This window comes from Haliotis asinina, chromosome 12, assembly GCF_037392515.1.
Source record: "Haliotis asinina isolate JCU_RB_2024 chromosome 12, JCU_Hal_asi_v2, whole genome shotgun sequence".
Lineage (NCBI taxonomy): Eukaryota > Metazoa > Mollusca > Gastropoda > Lepetellida > Haliotidae > Haliotis > Haliotis asinina.
Window position 1 is genome coordinate 554,876 of NC_090291.1, and position 19,463 is coordinate 574,338.

At 41.3% G+C, this 19,463-nt stretch overlaps 1 protein-coding gene across 1 annotated transcript; it reads right to left on the reverse strand.

Moving 5' to 3' along the window:
* Positions 1-5,057: 5,057 nt before the first annotated feature.
* On the reverse strand, positions 5,058-19,402 carry LOC137258634 (sodium- and chloride-dependent glycine transporter 1-like). Its single transcript, XM_067796332.1, has 13 exons — positions 19,192-19,402; positions 18,826-18,957; positions 17,487-17,817; positions 16,014-16,146; positions 15,756-15,890; positions 14,429-14,532; positions 13,971-14,095; positions 12,705-12,817; positions 10,533-10,664; positions 8,666-8,765; positions 8,170-8,270; positions 7,907-8,074; positions 5,058-5,517 (listed from the first exon to the last, which is right to left on the reverse strand). The coding sequence occupies exons 1-13, from the start codon at positions 19,400-19,402 to the stop codon at positions 5,395-5,397; spliced, it is 1,908 nt and encodes a 635-aa protein (XP_067652433.1). The 3' UTR covers positions 5,058-5,394.
* Positions 19,403-19,463: the final 61 nt, after the last annotated feature.

The following is a 19,463-nucleotide window of genomic DNA, read 5'->3' on the forward strand; positions in this document are numbered from 1 at the left end:
CACAAAAAAGTGTGCATACCCAACTTACAACGTCACACCGTTATACTGTGGATTCCCTCTTCCGTTCTCACATCGTTGTACTGTGGATTCCCTCTTCCGTTGTGACGCTGTTATACTGTGGATTCCCTCTTCCGTTCTCACACACTTATACTGTGGATTCCCTCTTCCTGCCACAAAAAAGTGTGCATACCCAACTTACAACGTCACACCGTTATACTGTGGATTCCCTCTTCCGTTCTCACATCGTTACACTGTGGATTCCCTCTTCCGTTCTCACATCGTTATACTGTGGATTCCCTCTTCCGTTGTCACACCGTTATACTGTGGATTCCCTCTTCCGTTGTCACACCGTTATACTGTGGATTCCCTCTTCCGTTCTCACACCGTTATACTGTGGATTCCCTCTTCCGTTCTCACACACTTATACTGTGGATTCCCTCTTCCGTTCTCACACCGTTATACTGTGGATTCCCTCTTCCGTTCTCACACACTTATACTGTGGATTCCCTCTTCCGTTCTCACACCGTTATACTGTGGATTCCCTCTTCCGTTCTCACACCGTTATACTGTGGATTCGCTCTTCCGTTTTCACACCGTTATACTGTGGATTCCCTCTTCCGTTCTCACACTGTTTTACTGTGGATTCGCTCTTCCGTTCTCACACACTTATACTGTGGATTCCCTCTTCCGTTCTCACACACTTATACTGTGGATTCCCTCTTCCGTTCTCACACACTTATACTGTGGATTCCCTCTTCCGTTCTCACATCGTTATACTGTGGATTCCCTCTTCCGTTCTCACACCGTTATACTGTGGATTCGCTCTTCCGTTCTCACACTGTTATACTGTGGATTCCCTCTTCCGTTCTCACACTGTTTTACTGTGGATTCGCTCTTCCGTTCTCACACCGTTATACTGTGGATTCCCTCTTCCGTTCGCACACCGTTGTACTGTGGATTCCCTCTTCCGTTCTCACACACTTAAACTGTGGATTCCCTCTTCCGTTCTCACACACTTATACTGTGGATTCCCTCTTCCGTTCTCACACCGTTACACTGTGGATTCCCTCTTCCGTTCTCACACTGTCATACTGTGGATTCCCTCTTCCGTTCTCACACCGTTATACTGTGGAATCGCTCTTCCGTTCTCACACTGTCATACTGTGGATTCCCTCTTCCGTTCTCACACTGTTATACTGTGGATTCCCTCTTCCGTTCTCACACCATTATACTGTGGATTCCCTCTTCCGTTCTCACACCCTATTCTGTGGATTCCCTCTTCTGTTCTCACACACTTATACTGTGGATTCCCTCTTCCGTTCTCACACCGTTATACTGTGGATTCCCTCTTCCGTTTTCACACACACCCTATACTGTGGATTCCCTCTTCCGTTCTCACACTGTTATACTGTGGATTCCTTCTTCCGTTCTCACACTGTTATACTGTGGATTCCCTCTTCCGTTATCACACCGTTATACTATGGATTCCCTCTTCCGTTCTCACACCGTTATACTGTGGATTCCCTCTTCCGTTATCACACCGTTATACTGTGGATTCCCTCTTCCGTTCTCACATCGTTATACTGTGGATTCCTTTCTCTGTTGTCACACCGTTATACTGTGGATTTCCTCTTCCGTTCTCACACCGTTATACTGTGGATTCCTTCTTCCGTTCTCACACCGTTATACTGTGGATTCCCTCTTCCGTTCTCACTACGTTGTGGCTTAACGTTGTTATGTGTCATTTTATGTCGTCATAAGGATAAAGTTAAAGTAGTGACCAGTACATACTTACAAAGCATAAATTAACATCAATGTTTATTCGTCAATTTGCATGTTGTTTTGGTCGTGTTTGTCTGAAGCTGTAGCTGAATAGTGAAGAAAGAACTCAAAGTGAAGCATTTTCCAGAAAGCGCTATCGAGACACCACGTTATAAGGAACGATAATATTACGTTGTAATGAGCCCCGACACATAACGTTTCCTCAACGTAAATTTGACGTTATAAATGACGTAACACTAAAGGTGTGACAACGCTGTGTCATGACGTGACCAAACTTCGATCTCCCTACAACGTTGAGAGTACGTTATGAGTGAGTGAGTGAGTGAGTGAGTGATTTTGGTGGTCTTACACCGGTGTTAGCAATATTCCAGCAACATGACGGCTGGCGACGCCGGAACTGGACTTCACACTCTGGACCCATGCGTGACGAGCGATCGTTTCAGCCACTAGGCTACCCCACAGCCCTAGTGAGTGAGTGAGGTAATTTTTATCGTTACATCGGCAATATTTCAGCAAAACCGTAACGAGAACAATAAATAAGTTTAAAATTAAAAAAAAACCTGTTAACGAAGAAGAATGGAAATGCTATAGTATCACAGAGAATGTAAAACTAGCAGGTAATCATACAAAGATATCATTATAAGGGAACAAGACAAAAGTAAAAATGGACTATGGACCAGCACCTAAAGGTAGATTACCATACTAGGGACCTAGGATACTTACATTAATTTTGCTACCTGCATGTAGGCAACTGCTTGGAAAGGGACGAGACCAAGATACTTAGTCTCCAGCAGAGGAACAGAAGGAACAGGCAAACTCGTTTACATCCTTCTTTATCTACAAAATTGAGAATATTCGTCATGGCTTTGCCTGTGATGGTGATTTCAGTGAACCAATGTTTACAGGTAACCCCATGTCATATATCAGAACATTAAGTCCCAAGGATATTGAACAACTCATTCGTTCGTCAAAACCAACTTCCTGTGACTCTGATCCCATTCCAAACAAACTTCTGATAAAGCACCTGGACCTGCTGCTTTCGCCCTTCACTAAGATTGTCAATACAAATCTTCAGAATGGTGTGTTCCCAAACAGTTTCAAAGGGACGGTGTCAAACCACTATTGAAAACGTCTGTCCTAGATCCTCAAGACCTGAAAAACTTTCGGCCTGCCTCAAACTTGTCTTTCATATCCAAAATCATTGAGGAAGCAGTTCACTCCTGTCTCCAAGAACATCTCTTAAGTCATGATCTCCTTGATTCTTTCCAGTCTGCCTACCGGCAGTACTACAGTACAGAGACAGCATTGCTCCAGGTAACTGACAAACTTCAACGTGCCACTGACGAGGGTAAGATTTCAGCTCTGGTCATGCTGGACTTGTCCGCGGCTTTCGACACCGTTGACCACTCTAAACTCCTGACTAGATTGAAGCATCGTTATGGACTGAGTGACCTTGTCCTTCAGTGGGTTTCCTAGTACCTGACAGATCGGCATCAGACGGTACATGTGGGCAGAGAGCGCTCTCCAGCTGTGGCTGTCTCCTGTGGAGTGCCCCAAGGATCGGTTCTTGATCCAGTTCTGTTTGTGCTGTACACAGGGCATGTCGAAAACATTGTCAGGGACCACGATATGTATCACCACGTTTATGCTGACGACACTCAGATTCTGGAATCGCTTCACCCATCAGAGTTGAATGAGTCAACGCATCGCTGACTGTACACTAGACATTAAGTCGTGGATGACTACAAATAAGTTCAAGCTGAACGACACGAAAACCGAAGCTCTCCTTGTGGGCACAAGACAACAACTTAGCAAGGTGGATGCTGTCACCCTCAAAGTTGCAGATGCGGATATCTGTCCATCAGATGTTGTGAGGAATCTTGGCGTTCACATCGATTCTACTTTGCCGTTCAATGCCCATGTTAACCAAGTGAGCAAAGCATGCTTCTTCCATCTCATGTCGATCAGCAACATTCGCCAGTACTTGACTTCTGCAGCAACTCAAGCCCTTGTTCGAGCTCTGGTAACATCCAGGCTCGACTATTGTAACAGTGTTGTTTCCAGCATCAACTCCAATCTTACCACAAAACACCTCTGCTCGCATTATCAGCAGAACTTCCAAACGTGCCCACATCACTCCTGTCCTTAAAGAACTCCATTGGCTTCCAGTCAAGGCAAGAATCGATTTCAAAATACTCTGTCTGACGTACAAATGCCTTCGTGGCTTGACCCCTTCCCACCTCTCTGACCTGCTTCACCCATGTGTACCAGCTCGCAGTCTCCGTTCCAACTCTCAGAATCGTCTTGTGATACCCTCCTACAAACTAAAATCTTTCGGACACCGCAGCTTCTCCTACACAGCACCAATCCTTTGGAATGCTCTTCCAGGTGACATCAAAGACTCTGACAGTTTTGATAGTTTTAAAGCAAAACTGAAAACCCACCTTTTCTCAGTATACTTCACATAATTTCACCCATCTTCATCTTTGTACATATTTTTATTTATTTTCTGTAGTGCTTTGAGCATACCTAAGGGCGTGGAAAAGGCGCATTATAAATGTGCATTATTATCATTATTATTACCAGATCATGACTAATTCAAACATCATTTGTTTACTATATACTTGAGTCACCACTACACAATAATTTTAATGTGCAAAAAAATAGTTCTATTACGGGGCATGCACCGGGCCAATTCTACCACACGTGTTGGGGAAGTCATGGCAATAAGAACACGGTTCCAGGCTCCCGATGCCCTCAACCACCAGAATCCCTACCTCCACCGACACAGGGTGCAACCTACGGCAAACAGTTTGTCCAGTTCAGACTAAGACCTGCATTAGGGTGCTGTGGACCAAAGATACCCCCGAGTCCACACTACGGGGTGAAGAGCTCGTATCATTCACAATCAACCACCACTAGCAGGTGGCTCTTCATGTGGCTTTTTTAGAATTTAATTTGAATTTGCTCAAATTGTGTTGGGAACCAACACGCAACAACTAACTAATCAGATAGAGATTGGTGTGTGACCGCAATCTGTTTTGTACGAAATTGGGTTTACTCTAAATGGCGACAGTACGTGTGCTTTCAACGGTAACACCTGTGACGAGAGTTATGTTGACTGTCTCTACTAATTTGCAAGTTACGTTTTTATTACAGTCATGATACTCTGCTACTTATTAAGATATATATGGCGATGCCACTGCGCATATATTTTTAATGATACTAATATATCAATTTCTCCATAATACTGATAAATGGCACCTGAAACGTTAAACAAACAACTTTTCTTTATTTTCTGTATATTAATTTCATACATTCACAACGCCTGTTATTCTGAGGTAAGAGAGGGCTGTCACACACCTTGTATATATACATACATATTACCGCCTAGTATCAATAACAACGGGCTGTCATATATATGGTAACACGTGAAGTAACTAAGTAAGGCTGATAAACACCATGCTGAATCGACCCACTGGCTACATGGCCCAATGAACGTCCGTTTAATAATTTGCAACTAATAATTAAGATACAATACACATGTAAACCTGCAGAGACACAAGGGTACAAATCAAGCAATTTGATCCCGTAAATGTTCTAATTACTCTCTCAACATCGATTAAACGACATCAATGGCAACACAAATTCGTGATTGTCTGTAGTGTAAACGGCATGGTAATCCTTCAGTGCAGGTTTCCAATCCTTGGAAGGTCGCAGTTTCTGGGATAACCTCTGCAATTGACAGAACATGCAAAGATAAGTTTGCGCTGTTTATATAGCCTATTGTGTCATGTTCTTTGTTCGTAGATTATATTCCTGACATCACCTTATTACACAAGTATATTAACATATTTCCATTTTCTTTCTGCTTTTGTATGATAACCGTGATGTAAAATAATGTCTGGAGCAGGATAAAAGTTCAAAGTTAAATTATAGCTTCCAAAGCTTCCCTCCACGTTAGTAATATGTTGTGGGCACTTTGCGTGGGTCGCTATCCTCCAGATTGTTAGAGACCCACTCATATTAATATTCCACTCATATCGTATTCATTATAACTACTGACAAGTTTCAAAATTCGGTTGGTTATGAAATAACCCATAATATGTCTGTGAAAGAAAACGTGTAGTAAAACTGATGAACATCAATATCAGTATTCGATGTTCGATATTTACCGATATCCCTCAATAATCGTCAGAGAGGTACCCTTAAACTTTCTTAAACACAAGTACAGTACATGACGTTGTATATGCTACCGACAAAAATAAGGGAACTGATGAAATGACAGTGAATGTGAAACTGCTTTGAATGTTCTTTAAATCAAATTTGGGCGTGAAGTTCAGTAGCTCGTGTGTCCACCATGTTGGGCAACACATTAACGACACTTTGACGGCATAGTGTTGATTAAATTCTGGATGTTTGCCCGCGGTATTGCCCGCTATTGCCACTAAAGAGCTGCAACAAGCTGGGCCAGGTTGACGGGTGCGGGGTACCTGGCGTACACCCTTCGACCGGAATGTCCCATGGACATTCATTTGGGGAAAGGTCTGGGGACTTAGAGGGCCAGTTAAATGTGTGCATGCCCTCTCGTCAGAGATACGCTGTGGCAATTTGTGCCCGATGTGGTCTGGCATTATCTTAGATTTCGAAATTCCTGCCGATGGTTTTAACCAGTGGAGCCACAACTGGACGCAAAATTTCGTCTACATATCGCTGATCAGTCAAGGATCCGTTAACGATGACCAGATCGGATCGCCTGGCATGTGTAACCCCACCCCACACCATGACACTACCAACCCCATATCGATCATGGTCAATACCTGCCGCTCTAGCATACCGATCACCGCTACAAAAACGTTGTTTTGTTTTGTTGTTTTTTTAAAAAAATTGTTTTTGTTTTTTTGCCATCTGAGAATCTGAGATAAAACCTTGAAATCATCTGAGAACATAGTGTGACGCCAGTAACGCAAAGCCCGTCTCTGATGCTGCCTAGCCTATACCTATCTTTGGCGCCTATGGTGAGTTGTAAGGGTAACAATCTTGAGAGGCCGTCTTGCCTTCAGACGGGCTTGATAGATCCGGTTTTTAACGGTTGAGTGTAAAATTCGTCACCCAATGAGTGTACGGAATTCCTTATTGATGGCAGGTGATGATTTGAACCTATTGCATAGGGTCAATAATGTAATGAGACGATCCTGTCGCGGTGTCGTTGTTTTGGTCTACCACGCCCAGGTCTCATTGCACTCCTGTTTGATGGTACTTGTCCATTACACTTTTTGATTTACCCAACGTTCGGGCAACTTGATAGATTGATGTCCACCTCCATCATCAACACAATTCTCCATTTTGTTTGTTCATTGAAATACTGTCTCGGAGCGAGCAGTTTTCAGCATGCGTTCAACTCTATTGCAATAGTGATTGTGAGGTCCCCAATATGTTTACAGAAGGTAGCTTCTGTGTCCACGTGCATCACGTGCTGGTAATGCATCATGTGGAATTTCACTGCCCCATTGGATGTTGAATCCATTGTGATTGCCCAGAACAACGTTCAGGTTCTTGATTGGCCCTCACGATCTCCGGATCCTAACCCTAATGAACATTTGTGGAACGAATTGGATCGTCGTACGTGACGTGACCCTCAGCCACAGACGTTACCTGCTCTGTTTGTGGCCTTGAGGGAAGAGTACCAACTCATTCACTGGCACTTCACCCGGAATCTGGTTCAGTCTATGGGACACCGATGTCTGCCCTGTATTACTGAGTCTTAGGTGTATAAATCAAAAACAGTTTTCCACTATGCGTTTCCGTTTTGAGTAGTATAGCTTGCCGATAGTATGTTACATTATGAGTGATACAGTCGCGACAAAGCCCTTCTTGTACTTTCACTAGAAATACGCTTTACTACCACAAATTCTAGACTGACCATTACCCTTGTATATAAGTTTTTAATCCTAGCCGGTGTTTAATTATGTGAGACGTTGAGACAAACTGACTAAACAAGTTGTGTTATTCATTCTCATGCTACAAATGCATGGTGTTGTCAGGTTAGGAACAAACATCTATATCACAAATATTACCGCACATAACTATGAGCAAATGAGACTGCGGTTCAAGCTATGCTGACCTGCCAAAATGTCCCTTTGGTCCTGCTGAACTCCCATACCATAATTACAGGAATCGGGACAATAGGTAGCATTGAAAGCAAGAAACCTATGCCCTTGGCTGCAGCAGGATACGTGTATCCCTCGTATGTGGGCATCTGGTAACTCGTTAGCGTCGCAACAAATACCATCTGTGGATCAGAAATCAGGATTATTACACTGAAATGAATGACTGATGCAAATGCCTTCCATCGTTAAAGCAGGAATAGCGTAGTGCCAGTCTTACCAACATGATGACAGGGTTCGAGATACACCAGCAGAAACGAATAATGACGCCCGGTTGTCTTCCGAGCATCAGCTCTATGTCACGACCAAACCGCTGAACCCCTGGGAAACAATACATCACACACTGAGTTGGTGTGGTTTATTGTGTGTAGACACTTGTCATTTATGCTAAGCATGCGTGAAGTAAGTCTTTCGAACTAAGGTCTATGAGTGAATGAGTGAATGAGTGAATGAGTGAATGAGTGAATGAGTGAGTGAGTGAGTCTCTTTCAGCAATATTCCAGCAACATCATGGTGGGGGACACATGAAATGGGGAGTCGAAAGCGGGTTTCGGAGTGACGGGCGAACACATCAACCACTAGGTTCACTCGCCGCCCTGTCTATTCAAGCCAAATGTGCCTTAGCTATTGGTTCATTTCATTACAAACGTAATATGTCATCAAATATGAGATATGCTTTTAACAAATGAAATCGATTCGCAGGGGACGATTCTTACCATATATCCATCCTATGATTATGGATTCGAGAAGACCAGTAATGACCAAACAAAAGGCTGAAGTGAACCAATCCATCAACTGGAAAATGTAGATACCACCCTGGAAATGCATATAGATTACTTACATTCAAGAATATGCAGACTGATGTTGGAATGGTGTAAAACTACAAGATCAAAACCATGACGACAGTTTATGACAAACACAAACAACAATGCCAGAATTTCAAAATCAGAATAATACAGTTTATACTACATGGAATCTACGATACAATTACATAGAGAAGGGAAAGAAATAAAATTTACAGCGCACACGCATAGACATGAAATCCTGTCATGTATTGCCATCGCTTGTAAAGTAGTTGGAAACTATGTATGCATCATGGAACTGAAAGGAAAGATTTCAAATCCTTATCTGTATTTGTACTGACAACTAATAGTAAAAGCATCACTGGACAGTGTTTGGTATTAGGGATCATGAAGCTGAAGTTTATATTCATCACACATTTCTGATTGCTGTGAACAAGTACGAGGGTTTGCTGAAAAGTTCTAAGCCTCACTGTGAAAAAAAGTTACAAAGTCCACGTTCCAAGTTCACACACTTTTGCCAGCGATGCTGCAAGGCCCGAATCCCGGTCAGGAAGAAATCTTCTTCAGCTACCCTAAAAAAATCAGTCACAGCGGAAATAACGTCATCATTACTTGCAAAATGGCGACCGGCGAGTTCCTTTTTCATTTTGGAGAACAGGTGGAAGTCAGAAGGAGCCAAATCAGGTGAATAAGGAGGATGGTCAATGAGTTCAAAGCCACAATCGCGGATTGTTGACATGACCACCACTGATTTGAGGCGCATTGTCTTGGTGGAAGAGGACACCTTTAGCGATCATCCCTCGTCGTTTGGCTTTGATTGCTTCTCGCAACTGGTTCAGTAGATCAGCATAGTATCTGCCGTTGATAGTTTGACCTTTTTCAAGATAATCAATGAGCAGAATACCCCTGGAATCCCAAAAGCCTGATGCCATCACCTTTCCAGCTGAAGGAACAGACTTGGCTTTCTTCGGAGCTGGTGAATCAGGATGCTTCCACTGTTTTGACTGTAGTTTGAAAGTGATGTATCCAGGTCTCATCCATGGTTACAAATCGTGCCACAAAATCATCGGGATCTGCTTCAAAACGACGCAAATTGTCAAGGGACGTCTGGAACCTGACACGTTTCTGTTCTGCTGTCAAGAGCTTTGGCACCCATCTTGCAGAAACTTTCGTCATTCCTAATTCGTTGGTGATAATATGCTCAACCCTCTCATGAGAGATGCCCACTACACTAGCAATATGTCGAGTAGTCAATCGTCGATCATCCATCAACATATCGAGCACTCGCGTGATGTTTTCTGGAGTGGTTGCTGTTGAAGGCCTTCCTAAGCGTGGGTCATCATCAAGGCTTTGTCTGCCACGCTTACATTCTGCAGCCCACTTCTTTACTGTGGAAAATGAAGGAGCATCATCCCCTAGAGTGGAGACCATGTCAGCATGTATCTGTGTTGGGGACATCACTTTCTTTTGCAAGTACTTGATGACTGCCCTGTATTCAGTTTTGTCTATTTCTGATGATTTCAGAGGGTAGGTTTACCAAAAGAGCTGTAGTTGAGATAAAACTATTAGTACGTTTGTAGTTCTTGTGTCTATGATTCACTAAATGATTGTCCTCATTGGTGGCAAACACCTGTCTCTACCTGGTGGAGAAAAACCACTCAGGCTGAGAACTTTTCAGCCAACCCTCGTATAATTGGTGTTAATTTCAAACTTTGGGTTAAATGTACAACAATAAATCATTTCAGAAATGTATCGGTAATGGTGCATATCTGAGACATACATTAAGCGTTAGTGGCAGACCCAGGAGGAAGTAGAGAAGGGTGACAACTCCAGTTACAAACATCCTGTAACGCTGCAACTTGTTTGGGAAGGCGTCGATAATCCCCGCCACAAGGTTTTCAAACATTCCAAACTGAAAATATTGAATTTACCTTGTTTGATATGCTCACCTTTCACTAATAGTTTTCACAACGCATGTGTGTGACAGTTGCATTCCTACAACATAGGAGATGAGATGGAATATGATGACTGAAGTTGCTGCCGTGTTGTTTTATACACTTACCAAGATGCTTGTAGTTTAGAGGAGTGATACACAATGGTGATATACAATTTATAGACGTGTTTTGCTTGTTTGTTGTTTATAGGCGCACTCGGCAATATTCATGCTAAATACCAGGGATAGGGGAATGATTAAGATTGGACCAGAAACTCTAGTGATCAACAGTACGAGTGTCGATCCACGCCACTGGAATACATGTGTCACATAAGTCACCAAGCGGACAGTAAAATATCTAGAATATTATTACTATTGCATCACACATCTTTTGTTTAAACAATGCATAGATAACGTTTAAGCAACGGGAGAATATATGATTAAGAAGGGAAGTCATTACGGGTGTTTGAAAGCTTGATGTCTGGACATGTTTACGTACTATTCAACCAATCTCTTTCACCAGTTGTATCTGCAAAACCATGGAGCAATAGTGGTAAATAATTATGAACTTGTTGTTTTGAAACCACTAACCTCATAACAAATATTCAGTGTGGTTTCAGGAAAAGTACCATTCATAATGTGCCACGATTAGAATCCTTTGTTGAAATGCTACATTAATGTAAATAAGCAACATTCAGTACCGATCTTCTGGGAGATCGAAATGTCTGCGATAGTACCTGGAAGCATGGCATTTAAAAAGATTTACATGATTTTGGTTTGAATGGACGCTTTGCCCCTTTTCATAACAGTTTCCATCATGCATCCACATGGGTTCAACCCTGTCTGACCATTATAATCAGGATCAGCGTGTTCCACAAGTTAGTATTTTGTATTTCACAGTATCATACATACACACACACATACATACATACACACACACACACACACACTCACATACACACACACACACACATGTGTGTGTATATATATATATATATATATATATATATATATATATATATATATATATATATATATATATATATATACACACACACACACACACACGTGTGTGTATATATATATATATGCACACACACACAGACACAGACACATATCTACACACACACACACACACACACACACACACACACACACGGAAGTAGGTATCAATAAATTACACCAAATTACACCAACTTTGGGATTACACAGACTGGGGCAGTCAATCCGCATTTCAGAAAGCCATTATGCGACGCATTCACATTGTAAGGCGAGGATCCTTCGTTTTGTGTCCCTTGTTATGAGAGAATCACGGTCAAGCATGACAAATACTATGGATGACAACGACTACTGCATCAGGTCACTTAATGAATGGGAAATTTGTCTGATGAAGGGGCAAGGAATAGCCCAGAAACGTTTTGACATACAATAAACAAGAAGCTGTCATCCATATTATTAGTCTTTCACTTCAACACCAACTTCTGAATGCCTCTTTAGAATCTCATGTACGGCTCGACTGGATTGATTTGTCCATCACATAGGATAAATATGTCAGTGTCAAAACTATAGTATGAAATATCGTTTGATAACTGATCTCTTTAAAGGAATAGAGGTGTTAGATACATTTTGATTGATGCTATGCAAACAGGTAAATGTTTTATGACTGGTAGTTTAAATGAGTAACTAATATTGTTAATGGCTTTATCATCGAAGGAGGTTAGAGTACTGTAAAATTAGTGTCCTTTGGAGAGGGTTCTAAATGCAGCGAAAGAGGTCCCTAGCGTGGTGATCTACCTTCACTTGTGGACAACATGTAGCCTGCTTCTATGTTTTGTTGTCCTCTATAATTAAAATGTTTTAGATTTGATTGCTGTTTTACTTTATAATCTAGTTGCCTAACTGTCCTTCGTGGACACGTTTGTGTAATTTAATTCCATTTATAATCAGCTTATAACGTTTAAGTGACGATATGACTGAAATATGAGATTATAAAGCACAACCGACTCACATGCTATTTACCTGACTGTCCAGACCTAAAGAGAAGAGCATGAGAAAAAAAAGCACGGCCCACAGTTGGGGAACAGGCATGTTGCTGATGGCTTCCGGATAGGCCACTAATGCTAAACCAGGCCCTGAAACATTTAGAATAATATAAATAACAAAAGTTTTTTTCAAGGTGTTGTCGCATTATGATATGCAGGTGTTCTCTAATACAGTTAGTTTGACAGACGGTGTGGCCAGATGACTGTGGTTTCAACAAAACATTTGCTTTACTCTGAGTATAAATACCATGCACACTACACACACACTCAATTGACAAAACTAATATATGATAACACACATAATACGTAGAATACATGTTTGACATCTCTATAGCAACAGGGTGTCTCCGCCTCAGACATTCAGAGTGCGTGTCCACCGAAACCTGCCGTAGGTGCTCACAACACAGGCAGAATACAGGACGCTTTATGCACTCACATAAATTTATTAATGCCATTCTTTTCATGATGGCGATTACGACATTATTAGATAGGGGTTATGGATGACAAAACAAGAACGAGGACATTTCGACCTATCAAGACTGACGTGCAAAAGCAATTACACATTTGGTGTTTGGGGTGGCATACACGTAGGAATACTTTCTTGAAATGTAAATTTATTATGAATTATTTAAAGGTAGTATATCAGTAAGTGAGCTGTCATGATGCCAAGTTGCGTTTTAGTGGACACAACTTTAAATGGCAGTATACAAACTATAAGAGATATCGCTGGCGATTATTCCTTGGACTTCCGAGAGTAGTTAACCACTGTCATTTTCAAGTCGCCAACAAATGTCCGTCAGTGTAAAGTTCTAGAATTCTTCGTTCCGTTTGGTGATTAAAACTAACTTTAGTGTCATTCAAGATGGAGTTACATAAGCTGTGTGGAGACTGATTGTGATCAATGTGAGTGAAATGTATATACGAATAAATAAACATGAAATCTACATTTTGTTTTGTATTCTTTCATTGTGATGATATGCCCTGGTCGGATGTCTCGAAGCACGGATACCTCAGTATGTACTCTTGGTCTCATGAATGTCGAGACAACGATGCTCCATCTTACACCGTTGTGTAATAGTCACGCTGTGAGAGAAGCATCATTGTTACTACTGCCCCCACTGAAATAATAATGCAGATGTGCCACATATTAATTCGTGATGTCAAGATTTTCTTTTGTATGTTACTAAACGTTCCTATATTATATTTTGTGTTGTACCTTCATGTCTAAGCATCATTTACAGACCTTCTGTTGCCACTTCGGTGACGCTAACGTTAGTTTTCTTGGCCATGAATCCAACCACGGAGAAGATGACGAAGCCACTGTAGAAGCTGGTCAGACCATCAGCAAGACTCACTATGATGCAGTCCCTACGAAGATTTATATTAGACAACGTTATTTGTCATCTGTTATGCTCATTTACCGTCTCCCCCCCTCTCTCTCTGTCTCTCTCAGTGTTTGATAATTTCATATTTACACATTTACACCACCCGATATATGTTTATGGAAAGGTACGTGATGTGATTTAATTTATTGTTGACATATTTGATATTTAAACATAAGATCCTATGTTGAATTTGATGAATAATATCCGTGTAACACGCTTCAAGTAAATCCGTCGACAGCATTTTAAAATTGGAACCTTGACGTTGCAATGAGGTATGTGCAGCGACATCATGTGACACTGTTAACGTGTGAGTCACCTGAGGCAGTTGTTGTGGAATTTGTTGTAACTGGCCATGGTGATGGCTGATCCCCAGGTTGCACCAAGGGAGAATAATACTTGCAGAGCTGCTTCGATCCACACCTGTGGCAGATGTCAAATATGATGCACGTGGTATGCGCTATGGTTTGATAATAGCTCATATGACATTCTGTTGCGTTCAAGATGCATGTGTTCTTATCGTTTACTGATAAACACGGCACCCAACTACGTTCCAGCGACATGGCGACGTCATGATGATGGAGTCCGGGAAAGACAACACAGGGCGCACCCACCTGTGTGAAACGTGTGATGTTTATGTTTGCTATCCATGGAGTTATGATACATAGCGTGAGTATACACACCATACCTTTGTTACTGTGATGGATAACAACGTGTTGGAAAGTCAGCATGAATGCTTGATTGCTCATCAGAGTACTTATGGATTACAACTGTGATAAACAAAACACACATTTCACACAATTTAATTTGGTGCAGTTGGTATCAATGGACCAATGGAGATTTCTGGTAAAACGAGACCGGCATTTCCGTGTTTCGGTATTTGACATTTTGATTACGTTTCGACTGGTCTCTCGCTGATGTGTGAAACTCTATGAATGTCAGCTTTCCTGACATAGGAACAAGCAGTTTCGGGTGAATGAAAAATAAGTGAGTTTGGTTTTACGTTGCTTTTAGCAAGATTCCAGCAACATCGCGGCACGGGACACCAGAGATGGGCTTCACACATTGTACCCATGTAAGGAATCGAACCAGGCTTTTCGGCGTGTTAACCACAAGGCAACATCACCTGAAAACTGAAAAGCTGCTAGCTATGAAAGTACATGGTAAGCAACGAAAGAGACAACAATTGTGACAGTCAATACGACTGTTTGTCAAAGGCCAAAATGGAGGCAAGGACTTGATCGAGGAGTTAAAACTCTGATAGGTAATGGACAATCTTTCATCTGTATGTGTTTAACTTCTAACTGCCATTTGAGCACATTCTTTCGATTATTCCCATAAGGTATTTTCCCTCTACTGAACCTCTCTTCTGTAACTGTCAGATTAAGGACTGTCTGTAACTGTCAGTATGAATTAACACACATGATTAAACAGCAAGAGTGACACCTTTTAAGTCTCTCTCTTGGCTGGCATTCAAACTGAGCTTCATGCCGAACAATTCGTATTAAGAAATCTATCGAAATCCATTTCATCTCGAATGCATGTTATACATGAGTTTCAAGTTTCTCAGGAAAGTACGAACTGAGTCCCATCCGGGGTTCCAATTTAAGTGTTAAAATTGTTTTACAAACTATGTAACTACTCACAGAATAATTGGCAAGCTTTGAAAAGTCTGGGTATATGTAAAACTTGATTCCATCAGAAGCACCTGGTAGAAGCAGACCTCGAATCAATAGAACCGTCAGTAAGATGTATGGGAGAACTGCTGTGACATACACAACCTGCAACAAGTATTGGACCATCAGATTGTGGCGGATGTTGAATTTTAGCGTTTACGTTTCATTTAGGTACTTTCTGAAGTATTGCATATGATTGTCTTACCTTACCGTATAAAATGACAATACCTTGCCAAGAGATTTGACGCCCTTGATGAGACACAGGAAGATAATAAGCCAACACACAAAGAGACATCCTACAAGATGAGGCTGAAATGTTCCCATGTCATCCAAACCACTGGACTTGCGAAGCACGTAGTATCTATAACATGTACATGAGGATCAGATCTGCTTATGTGTACCGCCATGACTGGCAGTGTGCTGAGTAGTTTATTTACCTCAACTGTACATAAGACAAAGCATACCATGTCTGGATAATCTGAATATCCTGTTACGCAGTGGGCCTGACAATACAACGGCTGCAGTCAAGGTCAAGGTAATGGATGGAAACCAATATTCTTTATCATAGGGTGCTTCTGCTTGAATGTATGTTCTGATGTTCACCTTCTTTGTTCCTTACCGAATGAATGTTCTGATGTTCACCTTCTTTGTTCCTTACCGAATGTATGTTCTGATGTTCACCTTCTTTGTTCCTTACCGAATGAATGTTCTGATGTTCACCTTCTTTGTTCCTTACCGAATGAATGTTCTGATGTTCACCTTCTTTGTTCCTTACCGAATGTATGTTCTGATGTTCACCTTCTTTGTTCCTTACCGAATGTATGTTCTGATGTTCACCTTCTTTGTTCCTTACCGAATGAATGTTCTGATGTTCACCTTCTTTGTTCCTTACCGAATGTATGTTCTGATGTTCACCTTCTTTGTTCCTTACCGAATGTATGTTCTGATGTTCACCTTCTTTGTTCCTTACCGAATGAATGTTCTGATGTTCACCTTCTTTGTTCCTTACCGAATGTATGTTCTGATGTTCACCTTCTTTGTTCCTTACCGAATGTATGTTCTGATGTTCACCTTCTTTGTTCCTTACCGAATGAATGTTCTGATGTTCACCTTCTTTGTTCCTTACCGAATGTATGTTCTGATGTTCACCTTCTTTGTTCCTTACCGAATGAATGTTCTGATGTTCACCTTCTTTGTTCCTTACCGAATGTATGTTCTGATGTTCACCTTCTTTGTTCCTTACCGAATGAATGTTCTGATGTTCACCTTCTTTGTTCCTTACCGAATGAATGTTCTGATGTTCACCTTCTTTGTTCCTTACCGAATGTATGTTCTGATGTTCACCTTCTTTGTTCCTTACCGAATGAATGAGTTTATTTCTGTAAGGGGGTATTTTTCAAAATATATACATGTGTACCATACATTTCATATAGTTTAGACAGTTTTAAACGTTTATATTTTTCCATCTTGCCTACCTACTGATAACCTATTTACACAATATGCCTAATATATAACAATGTATAAACAGAACTGTCTGATAAAATTTAATAGTATTTCAGTCTTCACCTATAACCTCTAGTTGAGTCACAGTTGCTATCGCAACAAACAGAGAGCATTACATATATATCTTGAACAAGATTCTCAGGAGGACACCGTGGCGTGTATCCTCATCACAAGAAAGTTAACGAATGAGGTACTTACTGCCAAAATTCCTCAGCTGCTGTTTTGTCATCAAATCCATTCCTGGATAAATTTCTCGAAGACAGACTGGCGGTGGAAGGTTTCAGAGAGACAGTATCATTAAATGATTGATAACGAATGTCCGAGGATGGGACGTGAAGTGTCGAGTTCAAAGCAGTGTCATTACGAAGAACAGGGTTGATACATGTGTCAGTATTCCACCAGTTGTCACACGTGACCCAGGGAAGTGTTGGATAGAAGGAGTTGAGTAAGTAAAACATGACCCAAGCTAGTACGGCCACGTAGTAAATACTGGTGATACCAGAGACAATACACGATCCCCATCCTAGCCCTGAAAGTTTAGCAAATAAAGCATCAGCAATACTTTGTAATGAGGCGTGGCTGACAATGGATGGCTTGTTTTCTTGCTTGCTGTTAGATATTTAAACTTGGCGGTGTGTTCCTTGGTAGTGATCATGAACTAATAAAAGTAAATAACAAATTCACACGGACAGTGGAATTCAGCAAAATAGGGCTTCACTTTGAATTCAAGACTGTTCAGATTTCTTAAAATATCCTGTAAAGGTCAATGAGAAACATTTTGTAAATTTGTTGTCTTCTTCATGCCAATGATTTGGCCACCTGACTTAGAAAAGTGGGACCAGAGAAATCGTATCATCCGTTTCACAGTATAAGAGTGATAGTAACTCTCTACATTTGTGTATTGTAGGGTAGAATAGGGTATAACCACGCAGTTCACTGATGCGCAAACCAGTCGCCTGTGGACATTCCACATGTAAACATATATCAATTATTGAAAGGAGGTTCGCTGCAGACGACTATTCCTGACTCTGTTCTCAAGTGAACGTTTCACGTGTCAGGAACAGACTGGGTACTGTACACACATCAAATAACGAAAATAACAAATGCTAAATTTGGGGTTACACTTTCTAAGTAAACTAGACATTCTAGTACTTTTGATGGATCCACACTCGCCGAGTCAAGCACCTAATAACCAGCGCACAAAGTCAGCCGTCTCGCCCACTCAGCCTCAAAAATGGAAAATGTCTAGTCCCAAACATGACATATGTCACAGAAAAAATGGAAGTCGGGCAACTGGTTGCGCAGACCACGGATTTTGTGTACACTGTGTGAGTGTGCGTTCTAATCCTGGGACTCAACTCAATTGCTAGCCTCTGTACTTTACTCGAAAAATGTAATCTCACTGGCACAGGTATTGTGTAATGATAAAGACAGATACAATGACTTTGTTCTCAATCTTGATTTTATATGGAATAAATGTAGACTTGGATATTATTTGTAAAACGTATGAACACCAGAGACATCAAAGGTGACTAACCTTTGAAGAGAGGGCACAGTTTCCACACAAACAGCGAACTGGTTCCCGAGAACTGACCCAAACATATCTCCAAGTAAAACATCGGGATTCCAGTGACAAGCAGGAAAAAGAAAAATGGAACGAGGAAAGCCCCTGCAATAAATGCAAATTTGCGTTCGTCAGACGTCATGTAATCATCTTTCTTAGATAGGAATATCGTATGAACCCCATTTCCTTCATTTAGTACATGGCGTGAGTCAACACGCAAAACATGGTTATTTCAAATAGTAGTTGTTATCAAGTTTGTGAAGAAAAGAGTTACCAATATCAGACAGCGAATTACAAATCAAGAAGAGGGACAATCAGGTAAATCAGCAAGATGTTTACCTCCTCCATTGCGCAGGCAAAGATAGGGAAACCTCCATAGATTAGACGCGCCCACTGAATAGCCAATAAGGGACAATATAAAGTCTAACTTCCGGTCCCAGTGGCCTCGGTCGGGTTTACAGTCCCTGTCTACTTCTGATTCTGGCTTGACTTGTTCACTGGGGATCTCATCAGTGAATGACGTTGTTTCCTCAATCTGAACAGGGTCCATTCCCAGTTCTATTTGACAATATAAAAAGAAACTTATTGACAAAATAAATCACTTAATTCAT